This window comes from Trachurus trachurus (genome assembly GCF_905171665.1).
Source record: "Trachurus trachurus genome assembly, chromosome: 12".
Taxonomy (NCBI): Eukaryota; Metazoa; Chordata; class Actinopteri; order Carangiformes; family Carangidae; genus Trachurus; species Trachurus trachurus.
This window is the reverse complement of record NC_139908.1, coordinates 8,805,654-8,830,746: the sequence shown is the minus strand read 5'-3', so window position 1 is coordinate 8,830,746 and position 25,093 is coordinate 8,805,654. Positions and strand designations below refer to the sequence as shown.

General features: G+C 43.2%; 1 protein-coding gene across 1 annotated transcript in view; it reads left to right on the top strand.

Moving 5' to 3' along the window:
* Positions 1-24,180, top strand: part of arhgef28a (Rho guanine nucleotide exchange factor (GEF) 28a) — a 63,133-nt gene extending 38,953 nt beyond the window's left edge. The window contains exons 18-36 of the mRNA XM_083984273.1: positions 1,007-1,142; positions 2,060-2,115; positions 2,232-2,292; positions 2,436-2,562; positions 3,415-3,530; positions 4,706-4,846; positions 5,765-6,015; positions 6,105-6,230; positions 6,762-6,879; positions 6,980-7,234; positions 7,856-7,932; positions 8,110-8,288; positions 9,047-9,138; positions 9,282-9,467; positions 10,616-10,857; positions 11,639-11,686; positions 13,192-13,695; positions 16,369-16,669; positions 22,057-24,180. Coding sequence (XP_083840399.1) covers positions 1,007-1,142; positions 2,060-2,115; positions 2,232-2,292; positions 2,436-2,562; positions 3,415-3,530; positions 4,706-4,846; positions 5,765-6,015; positions 6,105-6,230; positions 6,762-6,879; positions 6,980-7,234; positions 7,856-7,932; positions 8,110-8,288; positions 9,047-9,138; positions 9,282-9,467; positions 10,616-10,857; positions 11,639-11,686; positions 13,192-13,695; positions 16,369-16,669; positions 22,057-22,235 — 3,195 coding nt within the window. The 3' untranslated portion in view covers positions 22,236-24,180. The remainder of the gene's footprint in view (positions 1-1,006; positions 1,143-2,059; positions 2,116-2,231; positions 2,293-2,435; positions 2,563-3,414; positions 3,531-4,705; positions 4,847-5,764; positions 6,016-6,104; positions 6,231-6,761; positions 6,880-6,979; positions 7,235-7,855; positions 7,933-8,109; positions 8,289-9,046; positions 9,139-9,281; positions 9,468-10,615; positions 10,858-11,638; positions 11,687-13,191; positions 13,696-16,368; positions 16,670-22,056) is intronic.
* The last annotated feature ends 913 nt before the right edge of the window (positions 24,181-25,093 follow it).

Sequence of the window (25,093 nt, the reverse complement as noted above, 5' to 3'; positions counted from 1 at the left end):
ATAGTTGTGTTTCTTCTAGTATTTGACTTCTTTTAAGAATAAAACTGATACATAATAAAACAGTTTGTCATAAAATTGGCCAGATGTTATTTTACAGATGTCAGTTATTGTTGCAGTAGCTCATTTTTGCTTTGAGCAAAACAATTACTGTCTGTGTTTACTCCATAAACATCAACTGTTTCATTTACGGTTAACTGAAAGTACCATTGCTGTTGTTGCTCTGACCTTTTTTTATTTTTATTATTATAAAAGAGATCGTATAAAGTGGTGGTTATTATGATTACCGGGTTGTGTTTATATTGAATTTCCTGCTATAGATTTGTGAAAAGAAAAACATGTTTTGATGCGAACTATAGCTGGATATTTTGGTCACAGAAATACATCTGCCTGCCTTTGGTGCACAGTCAGCTTTAATGCTATGCTATATATTTATATATTTATATGTTTATATAATAGCTTAATAAGACACAGAGTATTTGCAGTGGTCTGACCTGTGCACATTGAGTTATACAAGTGTTTTAAAGTGTTTTTAGAGCTCAGTTAAGACCAGCGTCGACACTCAGGTATGGAAATTGTGACTCTGTGGGAGACAGAACCAGGAAATGTTTCCGGGACTCACTCAAGGTCAGAGTGACAGACCAAACATGGTGTCCTCAGCCGCTTTCCTTTTAATGATTAATCCCCTGTTGTTGAGTCAGCACAGAAACTGGAAGCCCCCTCCGACCTGCATCTGTTGTTTATGCCGTGCCTCGTTTCCTTGTCAGTGCACTTTCTTACGGTTTCGGAAAAAAAAAAAAGAAAGGCGGGCATTCCTCCCAGGCTCTTTTTTGTCTACTCACGTGTGGACGAGTTCACTCTGCAAACAGAGACTTGACAGGGATCTCCAGCCTGCGGTGTATATTACAGAGTGTATATGAGTTCATAGGTGTGCTTTGTCAATCAGGGCCTTTTCTCCGTCTATGTGGCGTGTTTGTTTACACCGATGTCTCTGACATGGTTTTCTAAGGGGAAGGGGAAGGACAGAGACGCGAAGGATCGGCAGCTGAATGGACATCGCTTTTCCACAGGCGCCTGTTTGGGCCCCACTGTGTGTGTGGTGTGTGACAAACCGGCATCTGCAAAGGAGCTGCTGCACTGCCCCAGTGAGTAAAACTTTGACTCCAAGAAGTTTAGACGTATGAAAAAATCAAAAAACACTAGAGCCGATTGACAAATGTATTTATTAACAAAAGTTAAAAGCAGCGAACAACGCGTTTCGCCTGTTGCTTCGATAGGTTCACTGTTGATTGTCATCAGGTGCATGCTTAAGTACAGTGGTTCTCAAACTTTTTTAGATCAAGGACCCCTAAACTGACACAAATTAGACCACGGACCCCCCATTGGACCAAATTTTGAAACAAACACCAAAAAGACACAAATATTTGTTCTGAGAGTGAATATTGTTCCTTTTTTTAAAGTTAATGTACGTTCAAATTAGGGCCAGTGGCGTGAAATTTTGAAAAAATATTTAGAGAAATTTCTGTAAAAAAATGTAATATTTCCTTTAAAAATAAAGACCCCACTTTGAGAACCACTGCTTAAGTAGACTAGGTGAATTACATCCTAATCTTAACAACCTGACAATCATTCTGTGAAATACACATTCAAGCTTATTCAAAGGCATACAAATACCATAAATAGGAATCCATCTACTAAATGTCAGAAAAATCTAAAAAAAAAGAAAAAAAAAGGGAATATAATAAAGAAGTATAATTAGGACCCATTACAACAATGAGATAAGAATACACAATCTAATTCAACTGTACCAACTCATGTATAAAATGTATAAAAGAAGAGAGTATGTATACAGTGAGTAATAGAAAAAGTAATAACAAGAATAGAAATACATACATTTTATTGTTTGCTGCTTTTAACTTTTGTTAATAAATACATTTGTCAATCCGCTCTAGTGTGCGCTGGGAGTTTTTTTGATTTTTTTCACTTCTATTAATCCACCACAAGTTTAGATTTATATTTTCTTAGCAAAGAACTCACATCCATACAAATGTCTCTGTCCTAGGCTGCACCGCCATCGTCCATAAGGGCTGCAAGGACTCGGTCCCCCCGTGTTTGAAGGTGGGCGTTGTCCTGAAATGGGTTTTATCTGCTGGTCTCTGCTGGAGCCCGTGGTCCATGTATCAATTGTTGTTTACCCCCTTGTCTGACGAGACGCTCTCATTTGTATCACTCAGAAACTTCAAGATAAAAATGCCGTTTCCATGGTGAAGAACAGGACAGCATCCCTCCCACAGAGTGAGTTTACAAGAAACAAGGGGGTCAATGGTCACAAACTGTTTTTGTTGTTGAGTCTTTTTTTTTAAAACCACGTTGTGCATGAAATTTTCCTCTCGTGGCGCTAATGTGGAGTCGCTGTGGGTTTGAATCCTCTCTGACAGACTTCACAGTGAGAGACAGCCCTCCTCAGTGTGTCTCCCCCATCTCTACATCGCTACCCGTCAACTCCCCGAAGGAGAAGAAGGACACAGCGGCACAGCTGAGCCCCCTCACAGGAAACAGTGACAGGTCGTTAAACTCTCAGATTTCATAGATAGATAGAATATGATGCAATATTAGTAAAAAAAAAAAAAAAAGAGGTAACACTTTAGATTAGGGGACACATATTCACCAGTAACTAGGTCCCCTAGTGGTTGGGACGCCGGCGTCCCAAATCAATAACACATGAACGGCGTCCTTAATATAACGAAAAGTAGGCATGCTGTAATGAAAACTCCACCGCAGACCTTTTAATATGCATATAAGTAGCTTATAGCTCCTTATTAGTAATTATTAAGCACATATTAACACCTTATTCTACATAGCCTTCTTCTACCTCTATTACACCATGAATTAAGATTTTTCCTGATATTAACTCCTAATTATCGCTTATTCATTGTAAATTAATGCATCAATGCTATACTAATTCAGAGTGATAAAGGAAGAATTACTGTTCTTATGCTACTGCTGTACTCCCTGTGCAATGTTCACATCATTATTCAGAAACAACAATGCATTAATTTGCAATGAATAAGCGATAATTAGGATTCATGGTGTAATAGAGGTAGAATAAGGCTATGTAGAATAAGGTGTTAGTACATGCATAATAATTACTAATAAGGAGCTAGTAAACTACTTATATGCATATTATTAAGCACCTAGTTAATGGTGAATGTGTTCCCTAATTTAAAGTGTTACCAAAAAAAAAATCGCATAATAATGCTCATCCATGTTCCTTTGTGTGTGTGTGTGTGTGTGTGTGTGTGTGTGTGTGTGTGTGTGTGTGTGTGTGTGTGTGTGTGTGTGTGTGTGTGTGTGTGTGTGTGTGTGTGTGTGTGTGTGTGTGTGTGTGTGTGTGTGTGTGTGTGTGTGTGTGTGCAGTCGGCTCAGTGAGAGTTCAGAGACAGAGTCTGATGCCGTGAGGGTGAGCAGCCTCTCGGAGGAGCTGCTGCCGACGCCGACCTCCTCCACCTCCACAGACTCGTACTTCGGAGAAGGTACGACATGAATATGATACAACTCACTGTTTTTCTATTTTTTAGGGTTTTCACACATTTCCATAAAAAAACACCCCAAAAATAAACTGTTTGGTTTTCAGGTTTGTTTTTTTTATGTGGATTTCATGTCCCCGTGCACCCAAACACAGCATAACTCAAAAAATCTTCCAGTAAATGGGAAGGAAGGAAAACAATAGGGAGAAAATGGAAATGAGCTGTTGGCGATGTGTCACAGTCTGAACAAACAAGACAAAACAAACCACTGCATTCGAAATGTGTGTTTTTAAAATAGTAGTGCACCTGGTTTCAGTATTCAAGTAAAACAAACACAAATATAGGGAGAAAAAATTGTCTCCTGGGGACAAATAACAAAAACAGTCATATGACTCTGGAGTATTTCTTTACAGAGTAATATTTTTGGATAAAATATGATGAGTTGTTGGATGTTTTGGGAAAAACACGTGTCTCCTTCTTCATAATTATTAATCTTGATTGCAGTAGTAAAAGAAATAGATGTCCCTGTGTTTTCCACCAGTACTTAAAGGGATAGTTCAACATTTTGGCAAATTGGCCCATTGCCTTAATCCCTATAGTCATAGCAGTAGGTTTGTTACCTTTAATTGTCGGTGCAAGCTATTTTTAGAACAGCGGAGCAGATGAATGAATTTACATAGAAAACAACTCCGTCTCATAACGTTCAGTTATTATCTCATAGCGTGGTGAATGTGCAGGTCACAACTTGTCCACCAGAGCGTTTTGGAGTTGTTGGATTGTGTATTTGATGAGTTTGATGAGGGAAACCAAGAAATCCCATGAGCCTCCGTAGCGTAGCTCTGAGCAGCTCACGGCTCTGCTCCGCCGTTTTATTACTACTTATTACTTATTTAAAACTATAGGGATTTTGGCGATGGGCCAATTTGCCACAATGTTGAACTATCCCTTTAAATGCAACATGCATTTGGACATCAGAGACTGGACTTCATATCCACATTTTCAACATGAACACTGAAATCTGACTCATGCAGCAGTCGTTTGTTGTCACCAGTGTTAACTAACTTCTCTCCAAACAGTGAACTGAGATGAGAGTCAGAGTTTTCTGAACCTGTTGAACAATAAGTGCTTAAAACGAACCCTGAGACTTTATTCATTCTGTTCTGTTTTTTTTGTATCCATAGACTGTGTGGACACATATATCCAAAGTGACATCTCGGCTGACGCTGTGGATTACGAGGCGGAGTCGTGGAGTCTGACAGTCGAGCACAAGTTCTGCAAGAAGCAGGAGAAACGAGCTGTCAAGCGGCAGGACGTTATCTATGGTGAGCAGATGTCAGGACGCCGCTGGAATGTGCTGTTTTCTGCCAGTGGCACTATATATCATCTGCAACATTTGCTGTAACTGCATATAGTTGTTTAAAGGGATACGCCAACATTTTTTAAAATTTTGTGTCTTGCCTCACTCCCAAGTCCATGACAAGCAGATAGACACTACTGTGCGTACTGTGCAGTAACAAGGGAGATACGCTAATTAGCTTAGCTCAAACGCTGGAAGTGTATAGGTAGTGTTAGCCTGCCTCCACCTAAAGTCATCAGAGAAACTCTTCAGCGACTCTAAACGGAAACCGGCGGGCCGATCTTCGTCTCAGAGTTGACAAAACTCTCCGGTAAGGCATCTTGAGCGGTCAAATGCCGGTAACGCGACGAGATCGGTCAAAACGGAGGGTTCAAGCAAAGACGGTTTATTTTGGTTCAAGCTAGCTACATCAAGGGTAGGTTAGCTTCCTATTCAAAGTAAAAGCACAAATTCTGTATTTTGTTTTCTGTATGTACAGTAAAGGGCAACAGGTGTTTTATTTTGTGAAAGTAACCGGAAGTGCGTTGGTCACAACTGCTAGCTTGAGTAGCGCCAAATTCGTCCGAACAAAATTGTAAACAGCTGGTATTTAGACAAATTAATGACACACTGCTGATCTAAACGGCTACTTTCTCGCCTAAAAATGTTTGAAATGTCGATAAAGTGATATATTTACAGAGTTTAGGGCTAAATTGAAATCAGCTTCTGACTGCTGAGTTCGGCTCGGGTAGGAGGCAGGCTAACACTACCTATACACTTCCAGCGTTTGAGCTAAGCTAATTAGCGGCGTATCCTTTTAAAGGAACAGACTCAGCTTTTTGGAGTGATGCAACACCAGCACCACACACACACACACACATACTGAGTGTGTCTTGTGTTGCAGAGCTGATGCAGACAGAGCTCCACCACCTCCAGACGCTCCACATCATGGCCGAGGTTTTCCGGAGAGGCATGAAGGAGGAAGTGCAGCTCGATACGGAGGCGGTGAAGCGGGTCTTCCCCTGTCTGGACCAGCTGCTCCTCTTCCACCACGCCCTCTTCGCCGCCATGAAGGAGCGGCGCCACGGCTCGGCCCAGCCGCAGGGACACAGGAACTACCTCATCCAGCGAATAGGAGACGTCCTGCTCCACCAGGTTGGTCCTCGGAGACTATAGCTGTATCTCAGGTGTAATGAATGGAAACTGGTACTGATGTGACTCACTGTCTGTGTGTTTTGGGGCAGTTTTCAGAAGAAAATGGGGAGAAGATGAAGCAGGTGTACGGTGAATTCTGCAGTCGTCACAATGAAGCAGTCAGCTTCTTCAAAGAGCTCCAGCAGCATAACAAGAGATTTCAGAACTTCATCAAGGTATTTAAAAGCATTTGCCTCACTTTTAACCAGTTTCAAAATACCAATCAATCAATAAATCTATCAATATACCGGTATTTATTAATAATATATCAATAAATTGACACATGCACTGTGTTTTGAGTGTGCGGTTGCTTTTTTTTGTTGTTTTCTAAGTTTCAAAGTTCAGCTCCAGTGCCTCTTTGAAGTATTTTGCCGACGGATGAGCAGTGGCCTTTTTCACTTTTCAACCAGTTTCAAAACTAAAGCATCAGTAGATGTAGTGCAGAGAGTAGAGAGTGTGCGAAGTACATACATTCAGAAGCATAAATAAATAGAAATAATACAAACATAAACATTGATTGATCCTGCATACAACCACATATTTACATATATTACATGCATCACTTACATAATAAAATTAAAACAAAACAGATATATAAATTAAAAAGTAATGGTGCATGATAGAATTGGGGAAAAATCTACCTTTAGATGTAGTGCAACTCCTGATGTCATCTCCCCCTTTTTTCTTTTTTTCTTTTTTTTTTAAAGCAACAAGGAAACAATTCTCTGGTGCGACGGAGAGAGATCCCAGAGTGCATCTTGCTGGTGACCCAAAGGATAACAAAGTACCCAGTGCTCCTAGAGAGGATCCTACAATACACTCAAGGTAAGTCATCTGCTGCCACCTGCTGGTCACCAAAGGCCAAATGATGAGCCAAAGAAATACATAGTTGCAGCCAAAGCATGGTGTGTGTTTGTCCTTCCAGAGGAAACAGAGGAGCACGTCGACCTCTCCAAAGCTCTGGCTCAGATCCGGGAGGTGATCGCAGCCGTGGACCTGAGCGTCAGCGAGTACGAGCGGCATCAGCGGTTACAGGAAGTGTGGAACCGCATGGAGAACCGCAGCTCGGCCAAGCTGAAGAACGGACACGCCTTCCGCAAGCAGGACATGATGGGACGGGGACAGACGCTGAAACACCAGGGGCTGCTCCTGTGGAAGACGGCCACGGGTCGACTAAAAGGTGAGACTGACCTACAGTGTGTATTGTATGTATACTCTTGTTTTTATTAACATTTATATTAGGGATGTCACGATTACTTGTTTTCACAATTTAATCGTGGTATTAAACGCCACAATTAATTGATCGTAAAGATTCCTATATACCGTTTCACACTTTCACAAAAATTGTTGGAACCTTATTGGCAGATGTGTGCAAAAACAAAGGTAAATGCACAGATACTGGTCCATTTAACTAACGTAACATTGAATTGGTAGGAATTTAAATGTTAGCGTGTCATTTTTAATAAAAAAAATAGCAAATCAAAACAAAAAACGATTAAAATAACACAAGCATTTGGTATAGATGACAATTTATGACCTGAATATTTCAAACACTTCCCCTGGGGGGTTAAGAATTGGTCATATATTAATAGATACTTGAAATATTTTGTGTAAACAATGAGTGATGTAATTATACAGTATTTTGACTATATTTGATTTTACACATTCAAAGTGTTGTGAAATTAATTAATTAATCTGACAATAATCGTACCAAGAAAATGTACAATCGTGACATCCCTAATTTACAGTATATGTATTTTATAAACAAAGTGACATGACTGTGTTTTCCTTTCTCCTACAGATATCATGGCTCTGCTTCTCACAGACACACTCATCTTCCTACAGGAGAAAGACCAGAAGTACACGTTCGCCACTGTGGTACGCACACATTCATAGCAGCGTGGGGTTGACAAACACCCAGCTGCAGCGTTACACCCTATTACCTGCTCACACAGAGTGAATTATTTTATCCAGGGCCCATTATCATCTCTTGTAAAAAAAAATAATACATTTCCCTTCCTTCCTTTTTTTTTTCTTCTTTTTAATACACTCCAGGACCAGAAACCTCCAGTCATCGCGCTGCAGAAGTTAATAGTGCGAGAAGTAGCAAATGAAGAGAGAGGGATGTTTCTGATCAGCGCATCAGCCGCCGGGCCGGAGATGTACGAGGTCCATACGGCGTCCAAAGAGGAGAGGAACACGTGGATGAGGCTCATTAGAGAAGCTGTGGAGAGGTTTGTTAATGTCGGTGTGTGTGTGTGTGAACTTAGGAAAGAGAAACTGAACATTAAAGGGATACTTCACCCAAAATCAATAATTCACCAGTTTTCTACTCACCGTCATGATAAGGAAGTGTTCAGAGAACTTTCAGAGATATTAAAACGCTTTTGGAGTTCCAGGGGAGGTTTTCATATAATGGCGGCGGATAGAGTTCACTTTTGAATCATCCAAAACACACACTATGAAACATCCAAATACCTCCATACTGCTCGTCTGTACTGACCCAAGTGTCCTGAAGCCGGGACATGAAAAAGTTGTTCAGAAAAAAATAATTTGATCTCTGTTTTTAGCCTTGTTGTAGCAGAAGCTCCCAGTGGCTCTGTTGATGTTTGTGTGCATGCGCGAGATTTGCTGTGAGATGTTCGTTCGTCGTTGTAAACCATTGGATGTACGATGTAAACACAGAAGAACATCTCAGCAAATCCCACGCAGGACACTTGGGTCAGTACAGACGAGCAGTATGGAGGTATTTGGATGTTTCATAGTGTGTGTTTTGGACGATTCAAAAGTGAACTCTAACCGCCGCCATTATATGAAAATCCGTTGCCAGCCGAACCCCCCCTGGAACTCTAAAAGCGTTTTGATAACTCCCAAAGTTCTCCGGACCCTTCCTTGGCATGACGGTGACCAGAAAATTGGTGAATTATCGATTTTGGGTGAAGTATCCCTTTAAGATCTGATCTGACCTTTGCCTTCTGTTGCCTCTGCTCAGCTGTCCGGAGGAAGAGGAGGAAGACACGAGCGAATCAGAGGAGGAGAAGCGAGCTGCGGAGGCTCGCATTCAGAAGATCCATAAGTTACAAGGTCCTTGGAAATTTCATCATTTATTTCTCTTTTTTTTCTCTCTCTCTCTCTCCACAATCTTGAATATTAATCCCCCTCTAGAGTTAAAACCACACGGTAGTCTACTCTATAATCCTTGAATCGCATGACCTTGTGTTTACCAGAGAGTCTGATGAGCCAGGACCAGCTGATCTGCTCCAGCCTGGAGGAGAAGCTGCAGATCTACACGGAGCTCCACGCTCTGAACGGGAGGACGGAGCCTCCAGTGGTCGAGCCGAGGCTGCTGGTCCAGCCGCACTCAGAGGAGCCGCCGCAGGCCGCCGTGCTGCTGGCCGCCGCTCTGCAAGAGGGTGAGACGTCTTTGACACAACCCTGTACAAACAGTGCAGCCCACACAAACCTGACAAGCCTCAGTTGCAGCTACTTGAGGGTTCCCACGCATCCTGGAAAACCTGGAAAACCATATTACATACAGGAGGCAGAGGGTTTGTTTACATTCTCGCAGGTAGCAGGTTTCTCAATTAGGTTGCACAGCAGTGACGGTGTGATAACAGCGAAGCAAAACAACTGTCCGATATAAAAGCTGAACTTACTGTAAGTGCTGCAAAAACTGCACCATTAGCACAAAGATACAGGATATTAAACAAAACCACTAATGATAATGAGGAATGAAGCCACTTGATGCATTCATTAGTGGATATTCCCATGCCAACTTATGTCCCACCACTGGCGGTATCTGAAAGTCAAGATAACAGTTTAAAAAAAAAAAAAAAAAGGAGAGTTTTTCTACTCATTAAATGTCCTGGGAAAACTTGGGTTGTCTTGGAAAATTATTTATCACATCTTAACAGCTTAATCAGCTACCAGAGCTCTATTTGACTTTTTCAGACCCCGCTAATTATTTATTTTTCAAAGAAGTGCCTAGCGAGAAAACTAGAGACTTTGAGTTGATAGTGTTTCCATTATTGGACCGCGAGCATGAGGGTTTTCTCTCCTTGTCTCCTCTGCTGAGTGACCGATAGAGGAGCAGCAGAGAGCTGTAGTGGGCGTGGTTTAAAAACAAAAACAACATGTTTGCGTCGTTCTATCATAGATTTGTCATAATTTCTAAGCATGTAAGGGTTTATTTCATAGATAAATTAGTCCTTTTATCATGTAACCCTCTAATACAGTAAATAGTTTTCTGCTTCGGGAGTATACAGTGTGGCAAGTTCTCTCCTTTTTTCCATAGATAAGTTAGAGCCATAGACATCCCATCTTTAAATCAGACTTCTGGGGGTGAGAGAGGAATAAACAGAAAAAATCAAGTATAAAATAAGATGCAGCTGTCGAAAGGACCACTTCTCTAAAGCATGGATGGGACTGGGTTGTATTAGTGTATGGTGTGGTAACATGTCTGTTGCAACTGTAGCAGCTGAAAAAGTCATGGAAAATGATTTCAAGAAAAGAATGTGAACCCTGTAACTTGGTTTTTATACGCTGTTTTTTTGTTTTCCAGCTGAAAATCTAAAAGCCGTGCTCACATCCAAGGCCCGTTCTCCATCCAGTCAGAGCGCGGACTCTGACATCGACTCTGTGTTTCCCGTCAGCCCCGCTCCACTCACCGAACTTACCTCCTCAGATTCTTCCGAGCCCTCGCCTGAAGCCCCCGAGGCCAGAGAGGGGAGCTGGACCGACGCCCTTGTTTTTCAGTCCCCAGCTCTCTCACAAAAAACCTACTCTGACGACATTGACCTCAAGGTACAACACTGATGCTTGATGTGTAAAAAATGCATTTAGCTCATAGCGATGCTTGTTTGACCTCGTGATTTAAACCGAAAGAGAAAATTAGATAGGTTGCATGAGTTAAATATTGATGCAGCAATATGATGTAATGTTTTTTCCCCCATTACTGTAGTTGCGATGGTGGAGTTACAGTGGTATTACAGAGGTTATTATAGGTCATTACATCCTCTTACAGCCCGCAACCGAGCTTCACCTCTTTCCATCTCTCCGCAGATGTGTGGTTCGAGATTGCCAGCAGTTGTTTTAATAATTCAGTGCGGTCTATTACAATTACATTTCAGTCTTAATGCGATGAATCATTGATAAGCTTATAATAAAGGCAGAAGTCCATTTAATTCCCAGAGGTATTGTGTCATTAAAAATGGATATGGAGACTTATTCCAATTACCCTGCCACAGTTGTGCTACCGTTGGCAGGTTTTTTTGTGAACTGTGAGGTAAATGACTCTGATAAGAGAGGAATCATTTTCTTATCCTCGGCTGTGTGATAATCTAAACCCCCCGAATGAGTTTGGTAGAAAAACCATGTGGCCTCCAGAGGGCGCAAATGCTGCACGAATGTAGCTTCAGATTTAGTCTCTCCACTAACTTTTCATGACAGGAGACTCCTCTTACAGTATGTCCCCGTGAAGCTCATTAATTAGCACAACATTAGACAGTACGAGGAAATCTTAGAGCGAATGCATGTAACGCACAGTAATCCGCGTGTTTGTTTGTTTGATTTCACCCATTAACAGGTTTCTCAAAGTGTCCAGAGCCTGACTCAGTTACTCTACAGTCTGCAGGTGAGTGGATTAACTCTGATACACAGAGGCTCATCTACCTGAGCAGGTTTCCAAACAAGCAAAGCCCCTTTATGTTTTCACTGTGAACAGACACATGCTATGTTAGTGTCTCACTCGGTAAAGATGAAGGCCCTAGAGTCTCTCTCTACACACACACACACACACACACACAGCAGCTTCAGTAAACACGACGACACACCTCTCAGCTGTTTGAAGCCAAAGGGAGCGAGCTGCAGGAGAGAGAGGATCCCACTGATCTTGTTTCTGCTGAGAGACATCGAATGGTCTTTTGTTTCTGTACACACACACACACTCCTCGTTAGTATAAAATGTAAATTTGTGTAGAGAGATCGTCTGTGTGTATTTGCGTATGGACATGAGTGCACGCGCAATCTGTGTAGGTTTGATGGTTTTGATCTCAAAGGCCATTTTCATAATATTCAAAGTCCTGTTCATGCGCATGTGTCTGAAAAACCACAGTTCAGCCAGTAGAGAGCTGCTGTTTCCCTTCACACATTAAACAGTCAGAGCAGCCAGCCCACATTTTGCCATTCAAATCAGCCTTTCTTGCCTGTTGTTCATTTGAGGATGAACATGTGGTTAAAGGGATACGCCAAAAAAATGTTCGTGTCTTGCCTCACTCCCGAGTCCATGACCAGCAGATAGACACCATCCTTTCGACTGTGCGTGCAGTAACAAGGGAGATACGGGCAGAGCTGGCGCACCGCTAATTAGCTTAGCTCAAACGCTGGAAGTGCATAGGTAGTGTTAGCCTGCCTACTACCTGAGCCGAAACCAGCAGTCAGAAGCTGATTTCATTTTAGCTCTAAACTCTTTATCGACATTTCAAACATTTTTTAGGCGAGAAAGTAGCCGTTTAGATCAGCAGTGTGTCGTTAATTTGTCTAAATACCAGCTGTTTACAATTTTGTTCGGACAAATTTGGCGCTACTCAAGCTAGCCATTGTAACCAACGTACTTCCGGTTACTTTCACAAAATAAAACACCCGTTGCCCTTTACATACAGAAAACCATGACGATAGAATTTGTGCTTTTACTTTGAAATAGGAAGCTAACCTACCCTCGATGTAGCTAGCTTGAACCAAAATAAACCGTCTTCTTGAACCCTTCGTTTTGACCGATCTCGTCCCGTTACCGGCATTTGACCGCTCAAGATGCCTTACCGGAGAGTTTTGTCAGCTCTGAGATGAAGATCGGCCCGCCGGTTTCTGTTTAGAGTTGCTGAAGAGTTTCTCTGATGACTTTAGGTGGAGGCAGGCTACCATTACCTATGCACTTCCAGCGTTTGAGCTAATTAGCGGTGCGCCAGCTCTGCCCGTATCGCCCTTGTTACTGGACGCACAGTCGAAAAGATGGTGTCTATCTGCTTGTCATGGACTCGGGAGTGAGGCAAGACATGGAAAATGTTGGCGTATCCCTTTAAAGTGGTGGTTGGCGGCCTGTGCATTTTCGTGACTGTGCCCTTCCCTGTGTGTGCGCTCCAGGCTGCAGTGACCATCCAGGACAGCTGCTACGAGGTCCAGAGGCTCCTCCTCCGAGAGAGCGGGCGCCCCTCGCCCCGCGCTCAGCGACCGCACCTCCCGAGCGTCCGCGGCAACACGCTCCAGGAGCAGGAGAAGCAGCGCAACCTGGAGAAGCAGAAGGAGGAGGTGGTGGCGACGCAGCGGCTGCAGGACCGGCTGCGCCAGGAGAAGGAGCGCTGGGAGAGGGCGTGCCACGCCCGGGAGAGCCAGCAGGGGGCGCAGGAGAGCCGGCTGGACGAGAGGGAGAAGCAGTGCCACCTGGAGGCGGAGAAGCTGCGGCGCGAGAGGGAAGAGCTGGACGAGCAGCTGGAGGAATACCAGCAGAGCCTGGAGCGGCTCCGGGAGGGCCAGAGGAGCGTGGAGAGGGATCGCGAGCGCCTGGAGAACCAGCAGAAGCTGCTCCAGACCTGGAGGCACGGCCGGCAGAGGAGCCTGCCCACCGTCATACCGCTAGACGGGCAGCAGGTAGATAGTAGGGCTGGGACGATATGCTTTTCTCCCGATTCGATTCTTCTACGATATTGCCGATTTTCTCGATTTTTAGTCTGCATTTTTAACATTTATCTGCACACAAATACTGTAAGAGCCTAGAAATTAACATACTCCATTATAAAGTGAACTTAAACCCTTTTCAAAACCTGTACTCTCTGTATGTAAAAAAGGCAAACAAATGCACATTGCACAATATTTTACAAAATAAAAAAAATCGATTTTTTTTTAAAAAAGAAAACCATTTAAAAATCGTCAAAAAAGATATCACGATATTTATGTGAATCGATTTTTTCTCCCACCCCTAGTAGATAGATAGATGGATTTATTTGTCCTTTACAGGAACATTGTTTTTACCATTCCATACATACAGCCTCGAGAAGTGCAAACAGTTACAGTAGGAAAAGGACCACAGGAGTGTATCCTTGACCATATTACATACATTTACATGCCTTCCCACCTTTCATACCCCCACAAATACATAAAACATAAAACATAAAACCCCACACCCTGCCTAGTTTTCCACATTTACATATGCATTCCCCATGATTATATTCTCCTCATTTTCTCATTTAGTTCTGTTATGGCATATGGGATGAAACTTTTTACGAGGTAGGAGGACGCAACGGGTGCTTGCTGCTGATGCAAACAAGAGAGAGCTGCGTTAAAGCTGTACAGAAAAGAAAAACTGAATTTGAGCCCACTGTGGGTCTTAACATTAGTGTAATAACTCATCTATCAGACGATATGGAGGCCAAACTTTGTGCAAAATTCTATTTTCGAGTAAATCTGGGATGAAAGTGTGGTATTTTTTTCCGCATTGGATAATACAGGCGCACAAATTATACGTCAGCCTGCTCACGATTCGCCAGCCACTGATATTGGATCCGTCATCCGTCAATCAAACGTCTGAGACACACACACAGAGCTCAGTCTCCCAAACATTGAATATCCCTCCCGCTCGATAACGACCAATCAAATTCGTTTTCCTTTACTCGGGTAAACTCTGCACGACAAACGGCCATTTTTGAACACCGTTAACTGTAATCTGACCAGAGCTCTTGACCCTGACACCAGGCTGATGTTCAGATATACAGTGTTTATGGAGTATTTCTGGGCTAAAGTCATTAATGAGCTTTCCTCAGACAGCTTATCACCCTGAGTTACGCCGGTTCACTCATTTACACAGAGCAGCTCAATCCCCTCTTGATGTACGACCTGCGATAATGAGAGCAATTTCAGCATCATTTGTCTTGGTGCTCCAGCAGCTCCGCTCACCAATAAACATGTTAATGATTGATGATAATTAAACCGTTGCAAATAAAAGCTCCCGACAAAATAATTAAAACCAGAGGCACGCAGCACCCGGAAACCAATCAATCGTGTCCAAAGGGGCTTAAATCTTTGACACTTTGTTTGAGGAGCACTACAGTGAAATGTCCCCCGCAGCTGGAAGGCATGGAGGGGGATAAAGGCTGCGCTGTTCTCTGTGCCCTTTAAGTCTAAAATGTACTTCAAATGGGGGAAAGCAGCAGCAGCGGCGGCGGTGAAAAGCATAAAGCACACGTTTAGCCTTCCGCTGGAGGCGTCGTGCCGCTCAGTGCAGCAGGTGTGAGCGTTCAAAAGACACACGCAGAGCGCCCGAACGGACAGACAAATGAGCAGACTCGTGTTACCAAACTCCCTCCCTCCCTCGTTAATTTACGCACCAGCCCGGGCCCCTACAGGCTGAGGCTGGACGACGTGATGAGGCTCCACTGGCTCTTTTTTTTTCTTTTTGCACTTATTTATTTCCATTCATCTGCTTCAGTCGGTGCAGACGCTGCATTAAAAGCAGAGGTCTGACAAAGGCGTGCAGAGGCAGTTGAGGTCCTAATGTTCCCCTCTTAATGTTTTAGCCAGAGGCAGCAGTTCACAGGGTCAGAGACAGATTGAATGACACACATACACATGCACACACACACACACCGGCTCTCAGGTCCTCTCTAATTAGCTGTGCTGCCTCGGCTCAGCGATGGAAAGGCCACGTACATGTGAAGATGGGAGAGGAGAGGAGAGAGGAGAGAGGTTACCTTTCACCAGACATTAAAGGGTCACTTCATCCAAATGACTAAGCATTTTCCCCATTTTACCTCTGGTCGTACTAAGCCGTGCATTTTTAGTTTAATTTCCCTAAGGTCAGAGATATCCATCTTAATGCTTCGCCTCGAGACCCATCCAGTGGAGGTTTGCGTGTGTGTTGCTCAGGGCAATGAAAAAGTATCTTTTTCCAAAACATGATTTGCATTGCTCTCAGGATGTTCAGATTTTGTGGGATCTGCTTTCTAAAGAAGAAATTGTTCTTATATAAAGCTCCACGGTGACATTTATAGAGGCTGTGAGCAGCACTAACAAAATCCCACTGCCACTTCTACTGTCAGATACGGATTAAGTCTAAAAACCTGGGCAAACAAAAGCAAAATGATCAGTTTGACTACATACAAAAACAGGTGAATGGTTTTCATAAAGAGCAAGATGCAAATGAGGATTTCAAAGGTTCATTGTTTGAAGGCTTCACAGGTGTAGAAAGTCATTTCCACACTGTTTGTTTTTCACCTTTCAGTTGTGTTTCTGAACGTGACCGTGACATTTCCCCCCGTTCCCCCTCAGGACCCGACACTGACTCAGTCCAGAGGCCACGCCGGCAACGGCTCCATGTTTGTGAACGAGGCTGCGTTCGCCGGCGGCGGCAGCATCGGCATCAACATCAACAACCGCCACGTCCACCACAAAAGAAACGACCCCAGCGCGCACAACTGTCTCAACAGCCTGCTGGCCCGATCCAACAGCCGACAGCCGCCCAAAGCCAAGACTCCCCGTCACCCACACGCAGACTCCATGGGCTGGGGGACGGGTTACCTCTACCGCCCCGCCGCTGCAGGAAGGCTGGGACTGCAGCACGCACCTGCTGGTAAGAATAAACATCCAGTTCATATTTAAAGCAGAAGTAAGTGATATATTTGTGTTAATATAAGTCTTAAATAGTTATATCTTCCGACAGCAATCACTTACATAGAGTGTTTGGTCTGAAACACGGGTCTCTCAGTCACTCTGCTCTGCTCTGAGCCGAGGAGAAAACTTTTCTCGTATCCTACAGTTTTTATCCAATGAGGAGAGAGAACGGCATGCAGGGCTGTGTGTGCAGCCAAGGGACGCCGTGAATGTGGTGACGTAGGGACGAGGACTGTTATGGTGCGTTCAAGGAAACTCGTAACTCGTGTTTTTCTGACCTGTGAAGTCGTACCAGTTCGATCTGGTACGAGTTCACCGGACGGAAGTTACGAGTGGCCGTTATAGTGACTTTCACAGGTAAAACAGGTCGGAAAAACACGAGTGGGTTGCCTGGAACGCTACAAAAGTCGTAAGTTGTGACTTGAAGCTGTAATTTACGATTTCAAAAGCCTGCCTGGAACGCAGCATTAGCCAAAACGACCGGATCGCTTACTTCTGCTTTAATGTCAGGAAAAAAAGAGGAAATGTCTGGTGCAGGTTCCTGAAATCTGAAACTCAAACACCTTCTTTGTGCATCTGTGAATTCAACCTTTATAGCTCATGACCTCCAGAAATAAATCAGCATCTTGTTGTGATGCAGAATCTCAGGTGTCAGAAGTATAGGAAATTTACAGTATTTCATCAGTACTGAACAGTATTTTAATGAATTGAGTTGAGTTATATTGAGTTCACAGTCTCTTTTTAGATTTAGATTTTAGATTTTTATTGTCCTATTCAGGATAATTGTTTCCACCTGCCATACAGCCTTGAGAAATACATCATTTTACAAACACAGACGTGTGTCCTCAACTTTACTTGTACATACAGTACATTCCTGCATTTACATACCAACAAAAACCTGCACTATATACATATAAACATTTCCCCACATTTACATTTTCAAGAGAGACCTGTGGAAAGAAATAAACAAACACAACACAAAATAGTCATAAGGGTTTACAATGGACACACAGGTTATTTCCCAGACTTGTATAATACATGTGCATTTTTATTAAAATTAAGAATCATCTGCAGGTTTTATTTTGTGAATATTGGAGATTAGGGTAAAAACAGTGAAGCAGAACTTATAACCCATTTAAAGGGTCTCGGAGACGAGGTAATACGCTGTGATGGGAATAAAGAAAAGCAGCAAATTGTCACATAAAAGTCTGGAAGGAAAGTACAGAGAGTAATTACTGCTCCCCTCTCCAAACACGGCTTAGTTTAGAGACAGTTTTTAAACCCTACATTAAAAGCTTCAGAGGAAGTGATCAGATGTGGAGCACGTAGCCACATTAATTTCCATATTAATGAGTAAAAAACCCCGCTTTTTTTTTAACTGTTATCTTGACTTTCAGATACCGCCAGTGATGGGACATAAGTTGGCATGGGAATATCCACTAATGAATGCATCAAGTGGCTTAATTACTCATTTTCATCAGTGGTTATGTTTAATATCCTGTATCTTTGTGCTAATGGTGCAGTTTCGGCCAGCACTTAAGTTCGGCTCCCGTATCGGACAGTGGTTCGCCTCGCTGTTATCACGCCATTGCTGCTGCTGCGCAACCTAATTGAGAAATCTGCTACCTGTGAGAATGTAAACAAACCCTCTGCCTCCTGTATGTGATACACACACACACACACACACACACACGCTGCTGTTAAGGCTGTTTCCCTGGTGAGGCCTTGTCCGTCCTTCCTCTCAGTTAATCAGTGTCTCTCCACGACAAAGAAACCAACCCCCACCTCCTCCACCTCCACCTGCGCCCACCAGTGATCCCCCCAACCCCCCCCCCCCCACCTCGCCTGCCAAAGGAAAAAGAAAATCAATGGTTTCTCTATCTATCGACTGGTGGGGCAGACAACAGCATGTGAATCACAGTTCACAGGCGATGGCTGACTGATTGGGACATCGATCTGAAAAAATCTTTACAAAACTCATTACAGCATGACGTGTCATCGCATCGGGGCTAAGGTGGAGGGGCGGGGAGGCAGTGGTAGGGGGCAAGAAGGGGGGGGGGGGGGGGGGGGCGGCTGGTGAAAGGAGAGGAATGAGAGATGAGAGTATTAATCTGTGTTTCAGTCGGGAGGCGTCAGCTACGCGCTCATGTTTTTTTGCCCATCCCCATTCCTAATGCATTCACACACACACACACACACACACGCTCGTTCTTTTATTCACGACAAGCGTTGGGAAAATTACAGGTTATGTGTGACTCGTCCCTCGGCCCTTGTAAAAAATGGGGTCAGTGTTAACTGCAGCTGACTTGGACTTCCCTGGTTTTGTTTACCAGCCGCCGCCGCCGCCGCTGCACAATCTCCTGCTCATTGATCAGCTTATTAACCTTTCCTCATTATTGAGCACACACAAGCCCCCTGTGAAACCTGAGTCACTTGTTAACAAGCCGCGGGGTGTATACTCGGTCGCAGTCCACCACGGCTCGCGGAGGGGGGGGGGGGGGGGGGGGGGGGGGCTTTGGGCTGACATCTACCCACAATCCATTTCTCAGTGGATCCCATGAGAAGCTGCAGTGAAACGAATCGTACGCAGTGAATAAAATCCCCCAATCTTCCCATGATTCCCTGTTAGATTTAGACCTCTGTGAGGAGTCGTTTTAGTGTTTTTATGTGCGATCCAGGCTTTAAGAGCTCCTCTGTGGCCACACGGCGGATGACGTGCTGTGTGGTATGTGGAGGAACCTGGTGCCTCTTTATTCCCGTGAAAAAAGTAGAGAATAGGAATCCCTTTCAAATGCAAATCGTCCTTTGTGTGCCGCTAGTCACATGGATCAAAATATGATCTCACTTCTCATCCTCACCTGAGCTTGTGAATATTTTTTTTCTCATGCACATTCACTCACACACACACACACCCTTTTTTTTGTCATACGATGGATTTCCATAATTTGCACCTGCTCGGTGTAATCTCGGGGAACCAGTTGGATGGAATTTCCTTGAAATGTCGACTCATCTGATGAGTCGTATCGGGTTTTTGTTGCTCGTCCATCTTGTACAAAAGGATGAGAGCATCATGAGTGTGTTGAGGAAGAAGAGAGAGAGAGATGTAACTGGTGCTGCTTTACAGCCTGTGGATGAATTCACACCTTGTATAACGTGCTGCGTGACTCGCAAACATGTTTTGTGGCGATGTAACAAAGACATCTGGCTGGCACAGTAATGACTTAATGACACTAATCATTATTTTTGCCCTTCTGAGAACTCGACTGGAATGTCTTTGTTCCACTATGGTGGGAAAATGCATCTTCGTCAGAGCAGTCAAGACGATAAACTCAAAATAGGCAGAGGAAATAATAGAAAATCACATCACATATAATCAGAAATATACCATTGATACACAGGGACATCTTATTGTGGAAGACCTGGAAGATCTACAGGATGTTCAGACTTGTTTTCATTCACCAGACTCAGATGTTATTGGGTTCAGTGTCTTTTTAATGTTCTTAGATGCAGAGCCTGGAAGAGAACAGAGATTTTAACATGTCAAAGTCTGTTTGCAGGTCTTGTGAACTGTGGAAAAAGTTGTGTTAAGTGTTTTGAGGCTCCAGAGGGATGAACTGCCTCAGGTTGTGTCACTGAAGTCAGTTCAGGCTGCAAGGTTGTTGTTTTTTTTTTAACAAAAGAAGAAGTGGGTGTGTGGAGTTGAAAAAGAAGTGAGCTCAGCAGATCGTAGCTTCAGGCTAGCAGCTGGAGGCTACATTAGGCTAACATACTTAAATATCAGAACATTTATCAGTGTTGCAGTTGCATTGTGGGTAATAGACGCACCATTTTTTGTTTTGTTTTTTACAAGAAAAATGAACATGTCCAAAAGAAAAGAAAGATGATATCTCCATTTACTTCTGAAGCTTGTTTCTGTTCCTTGTCATCGTCACTGTTAGCAATACAAGTTGATGGCAAAACACTGTGCATTCATCATGTCCGCCAATAGAAGTTGGACGGTGTTGTTTGTTAGACAAAGGTGCTAATTAATAGTAAATTACTAACTACCTACAGTACAGCCATCTGTTGATTGCCAGAGCAGCCATCTTGGATTTTGAAGTTTAGTTGGTAAAGTTCCTCTGACTTTCAGAGTTGGAAATTTGACTCCAGTGGGAATTCAAGTTCTGATTCCCAGTTGAAATAAACCACCATTATTTAAGGCTTTGTTAGTTTTTACCTTATAGTCAGAGAGAGACAGGTTGGGGTAAGAGAGAGAGGGGATGACATGCAACAAAAGGCCACAGGGTAGACTCAAAATTGGGCCACTGCTGTAAGGACTAACCCTACATGGTTAGCCTCCATGCACCACTGTTATATATCCAGGTTTCATATAGTCATCAATGTCCTGACTTAAATAGATGTTATGCAACTCTAAACAGTTTGCGGTTGCTTTCTTTAAATAGCATCCACTTGCTGTCTGAGCTGGAACATATTAATAATGCTAAAATCCCACTTCATGGGTTTTTATCATCTGGCTGCACACTGATGTCTCATCTATCAGAGGCCAGGCCTATATGGTGGCTAACAGAGCTACTCTAACAGACCCCTTATATAATTAATCAAACAGAGACACTTTTCCTACAGGGACACAATGAGGCAATTTATAGTTCACGCCATCTGTTTCCATGACAGCGCACCTGCCCTAATGCTAGACAGCACCCGCCATGCACACAAATGCAAGAGTGCAAGCTTGCACGGGGGCACATTACGAGCTGGATACCACCCACGGAAGCACATTGTCTCTCAGACCTCAATTACTTCAATAATAATGTTATTGATCCATAAAGAGGACTCCTGAAGCTGCAGATATAATAACACTTGCTCGCCCCACCACCACCACCACCAACCCACCCACCCACCACCCCCACCTCCCTCATTTCCGGTCTGTGGTTTCTCATTTCTTCTCGTCAGCCGTGAAGTGTGCGTAGGCAGGTGTCATGGAATCCCGACCATGACGATTGATTGGTTTGGCACAGATAATGATAAAAGTGGCACCTGTGAGAATGATGGATGTCGTGAAAATGGTATTGTTTTCGCTTTCACTCCAGTCAGCGCTGCGGAGCCGGCGGCGGGCTGAGCTGCGGCAGCTGCGGCTGATCTATAGGCTGTTGGTGATTAGATGAGTGAGCTAAACAATTAGACTGAGCTCATTAAACCCTGGCTACTTGTCCCATCCTGGTGATTATTTATCAGTTGTTACTAAATAATGAAGTCTCTTTAGTTTTAATTTGGTCAATCTATTCTCAGTGCCAATTGCTGCATTTTATTTCACTAATAATGTGTTTTTTGTTGGGTTTTTTTGCTCAGATCATAACAGTCACGGCTACATCGCAGAGACATGGTCGTCGACAGCAAGCGGAGCTGATCCATATCCGGAGCTGCCGCATTCGAGTGACCCTCAGCTGGACCTCAGTGCACTGGTTTCCTTGGAGACGGACAGCGGCGGGGAGGAGGAGGGCAGGGAGGAAACCATTGTGTACCTCTGAATATCGACAAAATATCAGACACTAAAAAGGCCAACCCAGCACTTGGAGGGAGACATTCGTGAAGCATCAGAGCCCACGACCGGATCAGGACGGCTTCAGGAAATAATCCCCTGTAAAAAAAAAAAAAAGTTGTTTTTTTGTATATTTGAAAGATTGTTGTTGTGTGTTTTTTTTTTTTTTGTCTTTTATTGTGCAGTGGTGAGTTACTGGAAACACAGAAAGAGAAGTGGAGATAACGAAACTGAGGTTGTTACAGACTCAATCTCGCATGTGTCATGCACCTTAGCTCGAGGCACCACGGGATGTTCAGTGTCTCTTATTTTCTGTTTTCTTTCTTTCTTTCTTTCTTTTTGTATGTGTGAGTGTGTGTGTGTGGTCTTTATTGTCTGCCTGGGCCCCTGCAGCCACACCTTTCCCCCTCTCCCCCTCTCTTCTTCCTGCTGTCCTTCCCTCACCGCCTTCCTTCCTCAGGTCCCACACATCTCATCTCCTGAGCTCTATATTTATTAAATTTACCACAGAGCGAGAGAAAGTGTATATCCAATATCAGCGAAACGTCACGCTGCCTCTCTCTAGTGGGTGATTGTCTTGCTACAGAGTAAACTGCCCCTTTTTCATTCATCAGACAGGCTGTGTTTATGTACAAGCCGAGCATAACGTGGCAGCACGAAACATTAGGATTGAAAGATGAGGTGCGACAGCGTCAGTCCCACGTTTTTTCCGACCCGCTGCCTGTAGCCATCATTTATTTCTTTTTATCTCAGCCACGTTTTTCTTGTTAAGGAGAAATAAGCACCGATGTTGTGGGTTTAAAAAAGATGTTGCAGCTGTGCTAATATGTCAGTTTTATCAGAGCGTAACAATTCTATCACGAAAGCCTGAGAAAGCATCTTTGGAGCGCATCTGTCCCTGGAAAATGTACAAGGAAGTCGTGGTGCAGGAAGAAGAAGAAGCATAAGAAAAGACACGCTGGGCCGAGCTAAATTAAGCTCTAATGCAATTACAACAATTATAATCACAAATCTCTGGTGACATTCTTGTTTTCTTTCATTATCTTTCATTACCACCAGATGGATTGACAATAAATTTCATACAGACATTCATAGTTCCCAGAGGTTGAATTCCTATTATCCCAGTGATCCCATGTTTTTTTTTTTTTCCAGCTCCACTACAAGTTTATATAACTTTTATTGTGTCCAATGCTTTTTCAAATCACCTGCGAAAACTGACATTATCAGCATTAACTAAACTATGTGTTAATGCTGACCATGAGACATTTGCATGCTGTAACATGCTAAACAAAGACAGTGAATGTTGGATTATGTTACCATGCTGACATTAGCATTTAGCTCTGAAATTGTGCCTTAGTACAACCTCACAGACCTGCTACAATACGTACTGTACAGTCGCATGGCTGTAGGATCTTAACCTGTTCCTCTCTGCTGCAGCTTTACACCCCTGTAATGGGTGGAAGATATTATCCTGAAATTATCTTCGCAAGTGCCCATGACGATATGATGTAGCTGTTCTGCTTTACACTTAACTACTACACTTGATTATTCATGCTGTGGCCTATATTTACTTATTATATCTCATGGGCATTGTTGTGTAAAGCGGTCCCTGTGCCAACGCTTTAGGTGTCTTCTTGATGTTTTTACAGACACTATAATAGATTAATTGGTTTAATTACTGTTGCAGTCTCCTTATTGGGTGATAAAGCAGTGGCAGTATTTTGAGTTGATTCTTAGTACCATGTATATACTGTATGTTTGTGCTTTTATTTATTTATTACAGTACAAAAGAATTTTAATGTTCAACAGTGCTTTGTGAAGGGTTGTCTTGTAAATTGAAGTGTACCTGTGCAAACTGATGAGCAGGTGTGTTTTATTGTGTTGTATATTCATACGCAGCTGTATTGATAAAATTACTTTTATTGAACTTGAAAGAGGGCTCTGTTTTTCTTCAGGCTTTTTCATGGGGCTTTGTGAGGGCGCTGATCCAATAAAACAGCAAACTGGCTGAACAACAAACACAATGTTCAGCTTGGGTACAAATATCACTTCAGTTTTTTTCCACCTCTCCGTCCCCTGGTCTGAATGTGAAGCAGCGTCAACAGATGTGAGAGTGAGCCGCACGTACAGTTTTGCCAGCAGTGACAGGTGGTTGACCAGGTGTCTGGATGTCTGTGATTTCCTGTGTCACTGCAGCTCTGTTGTGCAGAGTAGACACACAAAAACAGCACTGAATGTGAGCAATTTGTTGTGAGGAAACAAACAACCTAAAAAATTGGCGGCTGCAGCAAATTTGCAAATTTTTATGCATAGCCTATACGTACAAAGTGAAGGCGACACTCTCTCCTACAGTAACTAACTCCTCAACTGGAGCTGTCAGTCTCTTCCTGACAGCAGTAACATGTCTCATATGCTCCACCTGCGTGTGGCGTGTATGTTGCACTTTACCTTTCAGACAGAACAGCAGATGCCTCAGATAACAAGGTGCCTGTTATAAACACAATATTGCCATATGCAAACACCCACTCTAGTCCTTGTTAGCTATGCTCTTGTGTCTTACAGTAATAACTTACATTGAGCAGTAAAATGTGTGTTTTAACTCCTACATTGTATAGCTAAGTATTCACAGGCAAAATTATCCTCAAACTAGCTACTACCCAGCAAATGCATTTATTGTACCCCTGTTGGAAACTGTGAAGCCCACCTGTTTAAGTCTAATTAGTTCCTGAAAAATTTATCTACCAAACCTTATTGTGAGATTTAGGTCTTTAATAAGAAAAACAAGGGATTTGAGGCGCAGATCCGTATTGACAGATGGACTCACCCATACTTGTTTTTATTCTTTTC